This window comes from Melozone crissalis, unplaced genomic scaffold (genome assembly GCF_028551555.1).
Source record: "Melozone crissalis strain CALT ecotype California unplaced genomic scaffold, PUWL_Pcris_2 ptg000231l_1, whole genome shotgun sequence".
Classification (NCBI taxonomy): Eukaryota; Metazoa; Chordata; class Aves; order Passeriformes; family Passerellidae; genus Melozone; species Melozone crissalis.
The window spans coordinates 2269974-2285032 of record NW_026535993.1 but is presented as its reverse complement, the minus strand read 5'-3'; the positions used below and the strand labels follow the sequence as shown (position 1 = coordinate 2285032).

General features: G+C 49.2%; 1 protein-coding gene across 1 annotated transcript in view; it reads right to left on the bottom strand.

The window, feature by feature from the left end:
- LOC128949409 (olfactory receptor 14J1-like) overlaps positions 1–15059 on the bottom strand; it is a 40207-nt gene that overhangs the window by 12663 nt on the left and 12485 nt on the right. Inside the window, exon 4 of the mRNA XM_054294272.1 lies at positions 3142–3603. Within this exon, the coding sequence (XP_054150247.1) occupies positions 3142–3603 (462 nt within the window). The remainder of the gene's footprint in view (positions 1–3141; positions 3604–15059) is intronic.

Below are 15059 nucleotides of genomic sequence, written 5' to 3'. Positions count from 1 at the left end.
GAAACAGGGGGGAGACGATGATGACGTTACCTTGGGGGACACCGGAAGTAGCTCAGAGAGCACGCACGCGCAGAGAGTAAGACGCGGGCGGGCCCGAGCCCGGTCCCCTGTGACGTCGCGGGTGAGGAGGGGCCGTGTTAGGGATTCTACGTCCCAGGGCTCCACTCCGTCTCCAGATCTGGCGCCTTTGGTCTCGAGCCTCGGAGTTTCAGTTCCTTCCCTTCATGGGAGACGCCGAGCCGGAAGAGGAAGTAGGGTAGTCGAGATTGCACCGTCATCCGAGCCAGGGAGGCCGGTGACAACGCCACCTAGTGGCAGGAGGGCAGAAGTGCACGACATGCCGGGTCGGCTCGGCGGAGCCACAGCGCCATCTCGTGGCGAGACTGCAACAATGCAGCAATTTTTTCCAACAATATATAAAAAGAAAAGCGCCTCGAAGAAAACAATGTTAACACGACAAAGGGATTATCCATCTGATCCACCGATCGTGAGACATTTTCTAAACAACACACAGGCAAAGCTAAGGGAAAATCCTTTAGTTTTGATCAGGAACCCAGAGACCGGACAAATAGAGGGTCCTTTCAGACTAATCGCTTGGGGAAAGGGTTTCGCTTGTATCTCCACAGATCGAGGTCTGAAGTGGGTGTCAGCGCGGCATGTGAAGCCATTCCGAACGCGAGAACACGAGAATGCTGATCCAAGAAGCAGAGAGACGAGTACTCAGACAGAAGTCGAGACTCAGACTGCGAAAAACGACCCAGAAGAGAAATAAAAAAGAAACCAAGGACTCTGGGGGGTTTTCACACAAAAGCAAAGTAATGGGTTTCATGATGCTTATGTGCATCGTTCTTTCATTCATTGCAGTAAGCAGTGGGGGAGATTTACCTGTTAGTCAACCAAGGCAAAATGTATGGGAGGCTTTAGCTCGGGCAGCGAATTTAGACAGCATCTGCCTGACACATTCAAGACCAGGTAAACCGTTTTCAGCATGCATGGTTGGATTGCCAGTGGACCAATGGCCAGTTCCAGGGCACTCTGCAATTAACATTTCGCAGGTCATTAAAAATCCTATAAAAGAGTGGTGTGCTTGGACACACCTGCTTCCTGTGGCTTCTACAGAACCTCAGGAATTGGAGATTTTTGGGTCCATGACAATGAGACTCTGCATGCAGTTTGAAGCTCCGAAAGTCACAAAGGTGAAAACTATTGATTTAACTCCCACTCATGAATTTTATAAGAATGCCTCAGCTTGGTGTAAATATACAAAGAGAACTACCAAAGGATCGATCCAAGTTCCGGTGCAATTGCCGCGGGGTCTGTTCTTAATTTGCGGGGACAGAATTTGGCACGGCATTCCTGCTAATGCCACGGGAGGTCCATGCAGCATTGGGGAAATTTCAATGCTATCGCCTGATTTGAACATGTTAAGAGAGGAAAGGCACAGAGAAAAAAGATCAATACAGCAATATGCGGCAGATTGCAATGATGAAATGTTTTCTTGGGACAAGAAAACGAGTATTGCTACAGCAATCTTCTCACCTCAGACAGCATCGGGGGTGGCCTTGACTCAGATCGACCGCATGGGTTGTTGGTTGAGCAAACATGCGCGGTCTGTGTCTGTCACATTGGATGATATGTTAAAAGACGTCGGTAGTGTGAGACAGGCGACTCTTCAAAATAGAGCAGCAATCGATTATCTATTGCTCGCTCATGGACATGGGTGTGAAGAGTTCGAAGGGATGTGCTGCATGAATCTCTCAGATCATTCAAAGTCAATTCATGAAAATATCAAAAATATAAAGGACAGCATAAATAAGCTTGGTGAGATCACAGGATCATGGATCGATCAATTGGCAGAATTCTTTGACATCTCTCCCATTTGGAGAGGAATCTTAAAAATAGGGTTTTATGTTTTAATAGTTCTCCTAGTCCTCATACTTGTTGTCCCATGCATATTTGCATGTTTAAAACATGCAATGAATCGGATGGCGAAAAAGATCTTTTTGGTGCAAACAGAAGGGGGAGATGTGGGATCTCAGTCTCTCAGAACTGGGGTGCAGGATGAAGAAGACCCCCCCTGGGGGGCTCGGGAGTCCTGGAATGCTGCCAGAGATGTCTGGTGGCTGGACTTTGATCCCACATGGGAGATGACATCAGTATGAGGACGGGAGGATTTCACTGGGGTGAATGGTGAAGGGACAAGTTAATTGGAGTGTGAGATACAGGGTTTAAGATCCCTGTACAGGGGGGTCTAGAGAGGCAAGATGGAGGGATTGGGGCGTGCCCTTCTCCTTCTTCTTCTTCCTCTAGGCCTCCATCTTCTGTGGTGATGTTGGCACTCCGGGATTGGACCTTACTAGGGGAACACTGGTTAATAAGGGTAGAGGGTATTGGAGAAAAATGATAAATATTGTATACGTAACTCCGGGTATAAAGATAGGTGACCGCCCCAGGGGCTTTCAGTGTGTGCCCATGGCTGACTGCTGAGCAGAACTCTGTCAGGCCAAGAGAAAATCTTTTAGATAAGCAATTAATAAACACCAAGACCAAGAACAAATCTGAAGCTTCCTCTCGTCCTTTCGAACCCGGGGGCCCAAGGCCTCTTTGGGCTTTTCCCCAGACCATCTGAACAGCTGAGAAATCCCACACCCGGGTGGGCAAGAAGGCCAATGGCTCCTGGCCTGGATTAGGAGTGGTGTGGCCAGCAGGAGCATAGCTGCTGTGCAGCCCCTGACATACCCCCAGCTCTGCACACAGACATTGCTGCTGCAGGTCCATAGTAGGCAAGGAAATGGGTATCTCTGCAGAAAACTTTTCTGGGAGATCCTTTAGTTTATTTAAAGCCACTGAGAGCACAGGACCTTATTGGTACAATCTGTGGCCACAGGGAAGATGGAGAGAAACAAAATGAGAAATGGCACAAACAATGGCATGCCTTTGGGGACAATATTTAAAAACTAAAACAAAGGAATAAAAAGAACAAACGACCAAACCCAAGTACTATCAAAGATGACTCTTATTAGGAGTGACTTGCAGAAACTGGCCAGCAGTTTATTGTTTCTGAAACCATCCAGTCATCAGTCTCCACATTACAGCCTTGAGCTCCTGGTTCCTCAGGCTGTAGATGAGGGGGTTCAGGGCTGGAGGCACCACCGAGTACAGAACTGACACTGCCAGATGCAGGGATGGGGAGGAGATGGAGGGGGGCTTCAGGTGAGCAAACACGATAGTGCTGAAAAACAGGGAGACCACAGCCAGGTGAGGGAGGCAGGTGGAAAAGGCTTTGTGCCGTCCCTGCTCAGAGGGGATCCTCAGCACAGCCCTGAAGATCTGCACATAGGAAAAAACAATGAACACAAAACAACCAAAAGCTACGGAGACAGTGAAAACAGAAACTTTTCGTTCCCTGAGGTAGTATTTGGAGCAGGAGAGCTTGAGGATGTGTGGGATTTCACAGAAGAACCGGTCCAGGGCATTTCCATGGCACAGGGGCAGGGAAAATGTATTGGCTGTGTGCAGCAGAGCATTGAGAAAGGCACTGGCCCAGGCAGCTGCTGCCATGTGGGCACAAGCTCTGCTGCCCAGGAGGGTCCCGTAGTGCAGGGGTTTGCAGATGGACACGTAGCGGTCGTAGCACATGATGGTCAGGAGGGAAAATTCTGTTGTGATAAAGAAGAGAAAGAAGAAAACCTGTGCAGCACATCCTGAGTAGGAGATGTCTCTGGTGTCCCAGAGGGAATTGTGCATGGCTTTGGGGAGAGTGGTGCAGATGGAGCCCAGGTCGCTGAGGGCCAGGTTGAGCAGGAAGAAGAACATGGGCATGTGCAGGTGGTGGCCGCAGGCTACGGCGCTGATGATGAGGCCGTTGCCCAGGAGGGCAGCCAGGGAGATGCCCAGCAAGAGGCAGAAGTGCAGGAGCTGCAGCTGCCGCGTGTCTGCCAATGCCAGCAGGAGGAAGTGCCTGATGGAGCTGCTGTTGAACATTTGCTGCCTTAGGAAATGGTTTTCTGCTGAGGAGGAAAAGGCAGGACAGAGCCGGGCTCAACACAGAGCAAGATATATTGCATATCCTACAGCAATTCAACATTCAGGATCTCTCTTTTTGGAACCACTTCTCTGCATTCTCCTCACCTGGGACCTGGGTTTTTCAGGCATTGAGACCAGGGGCTCCCAAACAGGCTCCAGAGGATTCCTTCTTTTTGTTCAGTGAGAGGCAACTGAGAAGGCTGGGTGATCACCAATTAAATGGACTCCTGAAACACCAGAATGCTTTTCAGTCCTGCTGTTTACAATTTGCCCATCTGAAGAACTGAGCTGAGGAAAGTCCTTGTCTTTTTTCATCCAGTTGCACCTGCCACAGTTAGGACTGGTTGCGAGTGTTTGAAATCCCTGACATTTCTAAAGCACTGCAGGTGAAACCGTGTGGGTGTGAGAGGCACAGGGATGGACTCTCAGTGCAGGGACAAGAGACCAGCTCTGCCCATCAGGGCTGTTCTCAGCTGCCCCTTGCTGGCAGCTTGGAGCTGAAGGAGAGGCACCCAGAGGAGTTCCCCTCAGAGAAACAGGGCAGTGCTGAGGGCAGAGGGCTCTGGGCAGAGAGCACATGGACAGAGCCCTCGCCTTCTCCCAGAGTGCCTCATGAGGATCTCAGCTGTCTCCTGCCAGGCTGGTGCACAGAGGGATCATTGCAGTGCCCAGGTGCAGCTGCCCAGCAGCATTTCCCTGGCCCTGCCACTGAGCTGTCTCTTCCATGGGGATCCCAGGCAGCCCAGAAACAGCACAGGAGAGCTGTGCCCTTCTGGAGAGCACCCTGCAGCCCTGCAGGACACCCAGGGAATGAGCTGAACGGCCCTGAGGGCACCTGGGCACTCTGCTCCCACAGACACATCTCCGCAGCAGGATCCAAGGGGTCCCTGCCTGGACGGGCACCTGCCAGCCCCAAACCCTGGCTCTGCCTCAGAAACCCCAATGGTGGCAAAAAGGACAGCACAGGCACCTGGAGATGGCAGAGAAATGTCACAATGCTCCTGCCAGGGGACAGCAGGGACATAGAGACTGATGGAAATCAGGGGCTTGTCCTTCCTTCCCTGGGCTCTGGCTGCTGCAGGGGCTCTGCACAGCCGAGCCCCCGTGGGATGAGGGCAGGGGCTCTGTTTAGGATGGGAAAGGAGCCCAGGGAGGAGCTGATGGGGGAAGGTGCCTGAGCCACAGGGACAGCAGGGAGGTGCCACATCCCCCAGGCCAGCATTTGTGGCAGCAGCTCCCTGTCCCTCCCTGCCCGTGTCTCTGCTGAGTGGGGCTGTTGCTGCCAGCAGCGTCTCGCTGTGCCCAGCTCCGCTCCCTGCCAGGGCTCACAGAGCCCATCTCCACCCCACGGCCCTGGGGCAGCTCTGCCTGTCCCTGCAGGGACCTGTCCTGTGCCTCTGAGGGGGCAGCAGGGAAGCCTCACTCTGGAGCTTGTTCTGCTCCACACCAGGACATCCAGGAGAGCCATCCTGACAGGTCCTGTCAGTGCTGGCATTGTCAGAGACACTTCCAGGAACTCACCTGCATTGCTCTGCAGCCAGAGACTCACTGTGTCCAGGGGCTGTGCAGATTTCTCCCCTGATGTGGTCTCTCCTGTCTGCCCACCCCACACCTTTAACCTCTTCGTCACTTGTGCTGCCTGCCCTTGCCGCCTGCAGATACTCCCCTGTCTGCCCTATGGCCGCCTCCTCTGCAGAGGAGGAACTGGGTGAGGGCTTGCAAAAGATCATGGAAACTGTGGGATGTGCCAGCCTTAGGAGAAGCCTCCAGGAATGGAATTTTAACTTTCCTAGAGGCAGAGAATTATTCATTCAAACCCTGGGAAAATTTGTCCCCTGGCAAGAGCTCAATCACCCTCCTAGCCCAGGCTGCCTCTGCTCTCTCTGTGCCTCTGTGCTGTGCCCGGGTGGCTGCAGGCAGAGCCCCAGCCCTGCTGGGCTGGGAGAGGAGCTGCTCCTGGCCAGAGCTGTCTCTCTGCAGCTCTGCTGCCCTTGCCAGGAGCTGCCTCTGTGCCAGGAGCCTGGCCCATCCCAGCAGCAGAGACACTGCACAAGGACTTCTCTTGTGGGTTGGGTGCTGAGTCCCTGAACATCAGTCCCTAAGAGAGAGTTGAAGAAAGCTCTCAAGAATTTAAAGTCACAATCAATCTCCAAAGTTTCTTGAAGTTTTATGGGTCCCACTGAGGGACATGACTGAGAAAGTGTCCCCAGGTTCCAGTTAGAGCAGAACACTGGAGGCAATGATGACAGCTGGGGACAAACAAGGCCAAGGTGTCTCTGGTGCTGAGCAAAGCTGGATGTGTTTGAGGAATGCAAAGGGCCAAGGCCTGAGCCCCAGCCCCTGGCCAGGCAGATCCTGATCCTCCCTCCTTGCTCAGGGCTCTTGATGGGATGGACACTGGCATGTGGGGATGTGCAACGCAAGGGGAGGAGCATGGGGCGGCCCCTGCCAGGCTGCTGAGCAGGGACAAGGAGGCAATGAAGCCCCGGGCCAGCAAGGGTCACTTGTCTCCTGCTCCTGGCTCCTGGTTGCACCAGGCCTTCCTGCATCACAATGGTCCCTTGGTTCCAAGAGGTTTCTCAGGTCACAATGGTCTCCTTGGATCCACAGCATCACAATGGATCATTGGTTCAATGTGGCCCCAAGGTGCCAAAATGGATTTTGGTTCTGTGGGGTTCTGCTGTGTCACCATGGACCCTTTGTTCCATGAGTTTGCACAGTGTCACAGCTGACTCCTTGGGTCTGTGAGGGACCACTATCACCAAATCTCTGAAATATCAGAATAAGGCTCCCTACCACTAATTTCCAATTAAGAGGGAATCATTTATTCAGGCTTAAGGTCCAAAATGGGATAACTCCTAACCATATGTGTACATGTAATTGTACCAGGGTGTTCCTTATATACAGACCCTAAATATGAATTACAATTTACCCACTTCCAAAAAACCCACTCCAAGTTCCCAGATTCACTCCTTGTTTTCTCTATCCCTGCACCCTTGAGCCAGATGTCTTCTTCTTTTCTTCCAACCATCCTTGCTGGGGAAGCAGCCCCTGCATGCCTTGTTCCTGTGCTGAGAGTTCACAGGCAGGGTAAACATGGAATGAAGCCTTTTGGTATCAGCCCCAGGCTTTGTGTGGGCAGGCAGGGGCAGGCAGGAGGCAGAGCTGTCAGCAAAGGAAGGGGCCAGCCAGGTGGGGCAGCCGGGGGATGCTGACAGCCTGCAGGGACAGAGGTGCAGGGCAGGGACACCGCAGCACAGCCTGGGCTGCACAGGGCACAGGCATGTGCAGCAGCTGCAAGACAGCCCTGCCAGAGCCACCTTGGGCAGCACTTTGGCCATGGCTGCTGGGCCTGGGCCTGAGGCAGGAGCAGGAGACAAGCGACCCTTGCAGGCCTGGGGCCTCATTGCCTCCTTGTCCCTGCTCAGCAGCCTGGCAGGGGCCGCCCCATGCTCCTGCCCTTGCCATTGCACATCCCCACATGCCAGTGCCCATCCCGGCAAGAGCCCTGAGCAAGGAGGGAGGGACAGCATCTGCCTGGTCAGGGGCTGGGGCTCAGGCCTTGGCCCTTTGCATTCCTCAAACACATCCAGCTTTGCTGAGCACCAGAGACACCTCGGCCTTGTTTGTCCCCAGCTGTCATCACTGCCTCCAGTGTTCTGCTCTAACTGGAACCTGGGGACACTTTCTGAGTTGTGTCCCTCAGTGGGACCCATTAAAACTTCAAGGAACTTTGGAGTTTCAATTTAACTTTGAGTTCTTGAGAAGTTTTTTGAAGTCACTCTCAGTCACTGAGTCTGATGTAAACAACATCAATGCCCTGTGAGGGTCATTAAATTTTTGCTAGTCATGTTATTGGGAAAGATTTCAAAGAACTTGTAAGAAATACACATTCCTATTTGAAATGAAGTATTTTAATTTATTTCTCTTTACATCAGAGATGATTGCAGCATTCTGTGATTGATATTGACCCAGGGTCTCTCCTCAGCAGCTCTGGCCTGCTCACAGAAGCTGTGCCTTGAGCTCTGACCCAGTGTGGACAACCTTGCTCCACATTGCCCAGCCCCATCCTGTCTGTCCTCACTCCCCTGGGACCTGCTATGCTTGCAGAGCTGGCTGCACTCAGCCTAAGAGGGGTTTTCACTTTTTGGGATTTTTTGAAGCAATCTGAAACTCCTGAGTTTCCCCACTGCAAACAGACACACTGCTCAGGTGTGTGCCAGCCCCAGGTGCCACCAAAGCCACTGCAGAGCTGCCCTGGGCCAGCTGTGAGGGTGGATCATCAGCCCAAGCTGCACTGGGCCACTGCAAGGGGCTGTGGCCATGGGCACTGCACTGACCCCACTGCTGGGTTTGGCTGCCACGGCCACCGAGAGAAATTAAACTGTCCTTGGAAACACTGGGGAGGACTGGGACATACTGGGGAACACTGGGAACGCTGTGGGAGACACTGGGACATACTGGGAGTGACACTGGGTGATACTGGGAGAAACTGGGGACACTGGGGATATTGCAGGGAAGACTGGGGGACACTGGGGCATCCTGTGGATGACATTGGGAGGAACTGGGAACAACTGGGAATGAACTCGGGTGTGTTGGGATAGATTGGGCTGCACTGGGAGGAACTGGAGGGGCACTGGTGTTGAACTGGGTTCTACTTGGGATGAAATGGACTTTGCTGGGGTTATACTGGTCTGTACTGGGAATGAACTGGGCTGTACTGGGAGGGACTGGAGGAGGGTGATTTGGCTGTTCCCACCTACAACGCATCCTACTTGCCGAGGCTCCCGCCCATCAGCAGTTGCAGCCAATCAGCACCTGGCATTCGGGTCTGGGGGCGGTGCCTAGAGTGGCACCATATTTCTTTTTGCTTACATCTCCCATCATGTCCCACGGCCGGATACAGCCCCATTGAAGCCGGGACTACAACTCCCGTAAATGCCCTGCGCTCCAAACAACCCCGGGGATCCGCCCCCATCTGTCCCATAAGTGTCTCCCAGACCCTCCAGGATTCCTCAGTGCCCCCTCAGCGCCCATTCCGGACTCCCCCAAAAGCGTCCCCGGATCCCCTGAGTGCTCCCAACCCCACAGATCCCCGGTACAGCCACTTCTGAGAATTCATCTCCTCTCATCCCCCGCGGCCCCAGAGCCCCTCAGAACACAGTCCTGCGCCTAAAACTCCTGCTGTGACCCGTGCCCTAAAGAGCCCGGTTAGAGATCCCAGACCTCCTCCCAAGGGCTCCAAAGACGTTTACGTTCCCCTCGAGGCCCTCAAGTCGCGGCTCGGACAGAAAAGTGTCCCCCAAGAGCCTTCTCTGACCTCCAAATAGCGTGTTCAAACCATTTTCGGGACTACAGCTCCCATCATGCTCCGCGGCGAACCGCCGGCGCTATTCTAGACGGGACTTTATCTCCCGTCGTGCCCCGCGCCCCACCGAGAGCCATTGCAGCTGCGCCTCATACTCCCGTGATGCTCCGTGGCCCCTTTAAACCGTATGATTCCCGCGCCTACAACTCCCATCACCCCCCGCGTTCCAGACAGCCCCGTTCGAGTCCCCCAAGGGCCCCCCTGGACCCCCAAGTGCTGCCCCGAACCCCGAACTGTCCCTCAGAATCCCTGAGTGCCCCTTCAACTGCCCACCCGGCTCCCCCAAGTGTCCCCAAGCTCTCTCTGAATTCCCTCCCCAGACCCAAAACTATCCCAAATGTGTTCCCGAAACGTCTCCATGGATTCCAAGGTTCCTTCACCCTCCCTCCCCCCCGGCCCTCTATTGTAAAAAGAATTTTAAAAAGATGACAAAAAGAGTACAAATGTATCTGATTACCAGAAAGAGGAATAAATAAATTACTGCTAGAACTTAATAATTAATGAAGGTGTGAAAAACCCCAATCACTTGTTTTTAAAATTTTAAAAGTTTAATAATATTAGAATGGTTATAAAAATAGTAATACAATTTGAGTGATAATAATTTGGACAATTTGAATTAGGATAATATGAGAGAATAAAGAGAAAGAGTTACGGACATCCAGGTACCTTTTTCTGGGCAGCACGAGCCCAGTAAAGGACACCCGTTATCAAAGGATTAACCCTTAAACCAATAGCCCGTTGCATAGTCATAGACTTCATACATGATGCATAAATTCCATTCAAATACAGGATTCTTTCTGGTCATCATCAAATTCTTCCTTCTAATCGGAACAGTGCCTTTGAGGCGGGAAGAAGTTTGTTTCTTCTGATAAGAGGGCAAAAAATTCTTTTTCTCTGAAATATTTAGGTGTCCTGGGGCTGCTATCTGCTGTGAGTGCCTCATTCCGTTCTTAAAAATCCCACTAACATAGTTCCCATTTTAACTACAAAAGCTACCTTTTAATTACAAGACTACATTTAGTATTAAAATGTTAATACAGCACTACTAATCAAGAAATCAAAATACATGTGGTAAATATCTGCATGGAGCCATATATATGCACTTTTAATAAAGGGAATTGTCTTACTTAGAAACATTGAGCATTAATTTTCTTGGCTACTAAAAATGCCTTGATTTTTTCTATATAAATATAAAGACAAGATAATAAAAACCAATAGTGTAGTTATAAATATCAATAAATATAATAAATATATAAATACTAAAATATTAACATTAAATAATGCATTATAGAATAAAAATTAATAAATTGCATGAACATTTTTGGATGTTTTGGGATCTCAGTGAGGTTGGGGGTGCGGGTCAGGTTTTCCAAACAGGCTCAGCCTGCAAGAGGCTCATTCTTATCCATGCCCAGACCTCCTAAGGAACCAGTCAGCATCAAGATCACTTGGGGAACACTTCTGTCACCTCTTCAATGAACTGAAAAACAATAAAATGCACCCTTGATTAAAAACCAATCAGGAGGTGCATTTTGGAATCTCCCTCCTGAAGACAACTCCAAACTGACTCCAATCCCTGCACAAGCCCTGGAGACTCAAAGACAATGGAAGGGAGACAAAGAGCTCCTGAGGGCTTTCTGTATTTTAATCAGCACCACGCTGGATTTGGGGCTGGCTCCAGGAGCCTCAGGCACACAGAGAAGGATGGAGAAGCTGCTCAAGGAGTCAGCAGCAAAACTCCAAGTGCCTTGGAGCATGGCTGGGCCCCAGGGAGGGCGGGGAGTGCCCAAGGCTGCCCAGGGCCTGGTGAGAGCAGATCCTTGAGGGCAGGATTGCAGGGAGCCCAAGGCTGTGAGCAGGGAACTGCAATGCTGAGCAAGGCCTGGCTTGGCTGCAGGAAGCAGAAAGGCCAAGCCCTGAGCCCAGCCTGGGCCAGCAGGGCCTGTCCCTCACGGCTGCCTCGGGGCTCTTGGTGGGCCAGGGGGATGTGAGGGGCAGCAAGGACAAATGGCATCAACCTGCAGCCCCTGCCAGCTGTGATAAATAGGGCCAGGAGACCAGCTCCTTTAAAAGGCCTTTATTAAAGTCAGCTCTGGTTGGGGAACCCGAGGGGTTGCGCACACCGCCACTGCTCCCACTGGACAACACTGAGGAGGAGGAGTGCAGCTTTGTCTTTCGGCACAGCTGGGGCTTCCGTCCTCACGAGAGTCCTTAGGAAGGTGATGTTGGCTCATAGTCCAGGGGTACCTTTCAAGTTGGGTACTATCAAAGTTATGGTGACAGGATGGAATCCAGCTCTGGTCTAGAGTGGCTGACTTAGTGTGGTTCTGGTGGGTTAAAGTCAAAGTTTATGCGCTGGTTTGTTGTTTTGAGAGGGTTCATATAGTTCCCACAGCCTCTCATTTGAATTCAGTCCGGGTGCACATCCTCTGGGGAGCAGGGGAAGTGGTTCCCCATGGGAATGGATACAAATCCCGGGTGAGAGGGAAAGGGGTACAAATACAGAGTATGACGGCGAAAGATACAAATACAAGGTAAAATAGTAACATCTAACAGCGGCAACTAAAGGCAAGTCTTAGAATTCTAACATTCAATGTTTAGCAGCAGACTAACATGGGGTACCAGTAGAGAGTATGACGAGGAGAGATACAAATAGAGGGTAAAATAGCAACATTTATAAACAGCAACTAAAGTCAAGTCCTAGAACTCTAACATTCAATGTTTAACAACAGACCAAACACTTCAAATTAAGACCTTATCAACTTCCTTAACATCAACTACCAATTACTACTCTGAAAAAGAACTGTCATCTCCAGGATTTTCATTCCTCACAGTATCCCCCCTCTTTCTTTTTAATTCAGTTTAAGCCCACATCAATATGTAATTTCTGTTTTGTGGACATAAAACTTCCTTAACTTCTGATACTGGTCATAAACACTTTTAGCTGTTTTATGTTCTCCTTCTTGACTTTCAATCATCATTATTTTGGTTTTGGCTTGAGCAGTTGTTTCTGAAACCTCTGTACTAGCTTGAATTGTAGATGATATAATCCTATTTAAACATGGGAGTAGGCAAGGTAAGACTATTAAACTTATTAATGCTGCCACTACTATAAAGATTACTTTCTTCCACCATTTCCCTTTAAAAGACCAAAAATCATCCCACCAACTGGTGCCTATTAGGGGAGTCCACTCCTGATTTCCCACATAGGCTATTTTTCGTATTTCTGTTGAGATGTTTCTTATTACCTCACTTCTATCATCGATTTTCAGGCAGCACTCTGATGAATTAAATTTTACACATATCCCTCTTTCATCAGCTACTAAGTAATCAACTGCGAGTCAAATTTGGTAGATGACAGTTCTAGTTTGGGCCAATTGGTAATTAATATGGTCAAGGACAAGTGATGTTCTGTTGGGCACTACTTCTAGTACTGCCTGGAGTCGAATGATCCTACTGAGCATGTAAATTGGAGTACGATATCCCCAGAATCCATCCTGGGCCCAAGTTGCAGGTCCATATGTGTTAATTGTCTCTTCTGCTGTCCAGATTGTTCCCTTCCAGGTTTGTTTTCCCCCCAGGTCAATTATATTCCTCTTTTTATGGTTAATCTTTCTCAAATTGTCATACAATGGAACCCCTAAACTTGACCCTGATTCCTTTGGCAATAGAAAGAAAGCAGGTTTGATGACACCTATAGTGCAGCTTCCCATCCAGTCTCCTGGAAGAGTAGTATAGGCTGTGTTGCCACAAATCCAAAATAGATGATCGGGGACTTTCCAAAAGATGTCTCGGACTTCCCAAGGGTATTCTCAATATTTACATATTTGTCTTATTCCCCAAAAGGGGTTTATCCCTTTTTCTGCACATTTGTGCAGCCTATAGCCTTCAGGATAAATGCAGCCCTTTTCCTTTTTCCCAGTGGACCATTATTGATTTGGCTCTTGGGGCATCCATCTAGCATTTAAGTCTTCAATCTTTAGATACCTCTTGCATGCCATCTTTCCCACTGGGGTATTATATCTCTTCCCTGCCCTTATTATGCATTTTTCCCCAATTACTTCAGATTTTAAGTCCCATTGTTCTTTCCTTCTTTGTCCTAAAATGTGAGGTTTCTGTCCTGATTGTTCCCACCTTAGAATTTCTAATGGTCCTAAACTAATTCCCTCCCATGGCCAAATTTCTGTCATTTTAGTACTCCCACAGACCCAGCAGTTGGTTAGATTTAGTTCCTTACTAATTCTTTCATCTAGGTCTAGGAATAGATCCTTCCCTAAGGGCATTTCTATTTCATCCTTTTTGGTGGTTACTGTTAATTGTCTTTCCTTTATTGGATCTTTCAGTCCTTCCTGATTACTTTCATGCTCAAAACAAAACCAAGTTTTTCCTACAGGGCATTCTCCAAGTAAGCATTGCCTAAATGAGGCAATGCTTCTCGCAATCCAATAGACTTTCCCGTCCTCTTGACAGGTAAATAACTGGGAGTAGTTAAAAAATAAGGATTTACATTGGTGTGAAGCCTTATCAGTGACCCAAGGTTCTCCCCATCGTGTAGGGGGTGATAGTACATGGATTTTCCTTACTCCCTATACTTTCCTTAAACAGGAATAACACCAGTCCTCCCAAGAGTCCAATATGAACCATTGCCATGATCTCACCCAGCCTTGCCTCTAAGGATTGGGGAACTTTCTCCCTTCTCTTTCCTCCCACTTTCTATCAATTTAATAGCTCCTGAGGAATGTTCTGTAGGAGAGTAGGTTTGAAACCCCCGCGGTTTTCCTTGGAGAAAAATAGATTATTAGAACTCTATTGAACCTTTTGAACTTAACTATCATACTAACATTTAATTCTTATAACTCTTCAGCTTGTAACCTTGAACAGTTTAAAAGAGATGGAGGAACCCATTCTCTATATTCAAGATAATATATGAAATCTTTACACCAAACAGTTAACAAAATGTTCACTCTAATCTCTAATCCAATAATATCATAATATACTCCAAAACAAATGAAGGCTCCAACACAAACTAAAAATTCTACATTCATAAGTAAACAACAAAAACAATAAATAATGATGACTTGAATAAAAACTATAACAATTTTAATCTATTAGTCTCTTGTACTTTTATCAGTCTTTCTAAGCAACCTTTGGTCTCTTTCTAAAGGTAACTTTGAGATTGTCTGAGTTCGGGATTGCAACCCATGTGGAAGCGTCTGTAGCTGGTGCTGTTGGATCCAGTCTGCTGTTTGGGGGGGGGTGGTACCGGTCCTTTGACTGGAGTGATGTGAGTCCAGCCTCTTTCTCGTGTCCTTCCTGCAGTGTGCGTCATGAGTAATACCTGGAAGGATCCTTCAAATTTTTGAGTTAATGGCGTATTGCTCCATGACTTCATTAGTACCCAGTCTCCCGGACTTATTTGGTGCACATCTGTATCAAGGGGGGAAGTTTGGGGAAGATTTCCTCTTTTTCTCAGACTCTCTAGGGTCTTTCCAATGGTTTCTATTTACTTTCAGGTAGCGGTTTCCCCTTCTAAATAGTCCCCACTACTATATGGAGTCATTAAAAATGGGAGTCCAAACATCATTTCATAGGGCGGAACCCCTATATCTGATCGGGGTCCTGTCCTGATCCTTAAAAGGGCAAGGGGTAGGCATTTGAGCCAGTT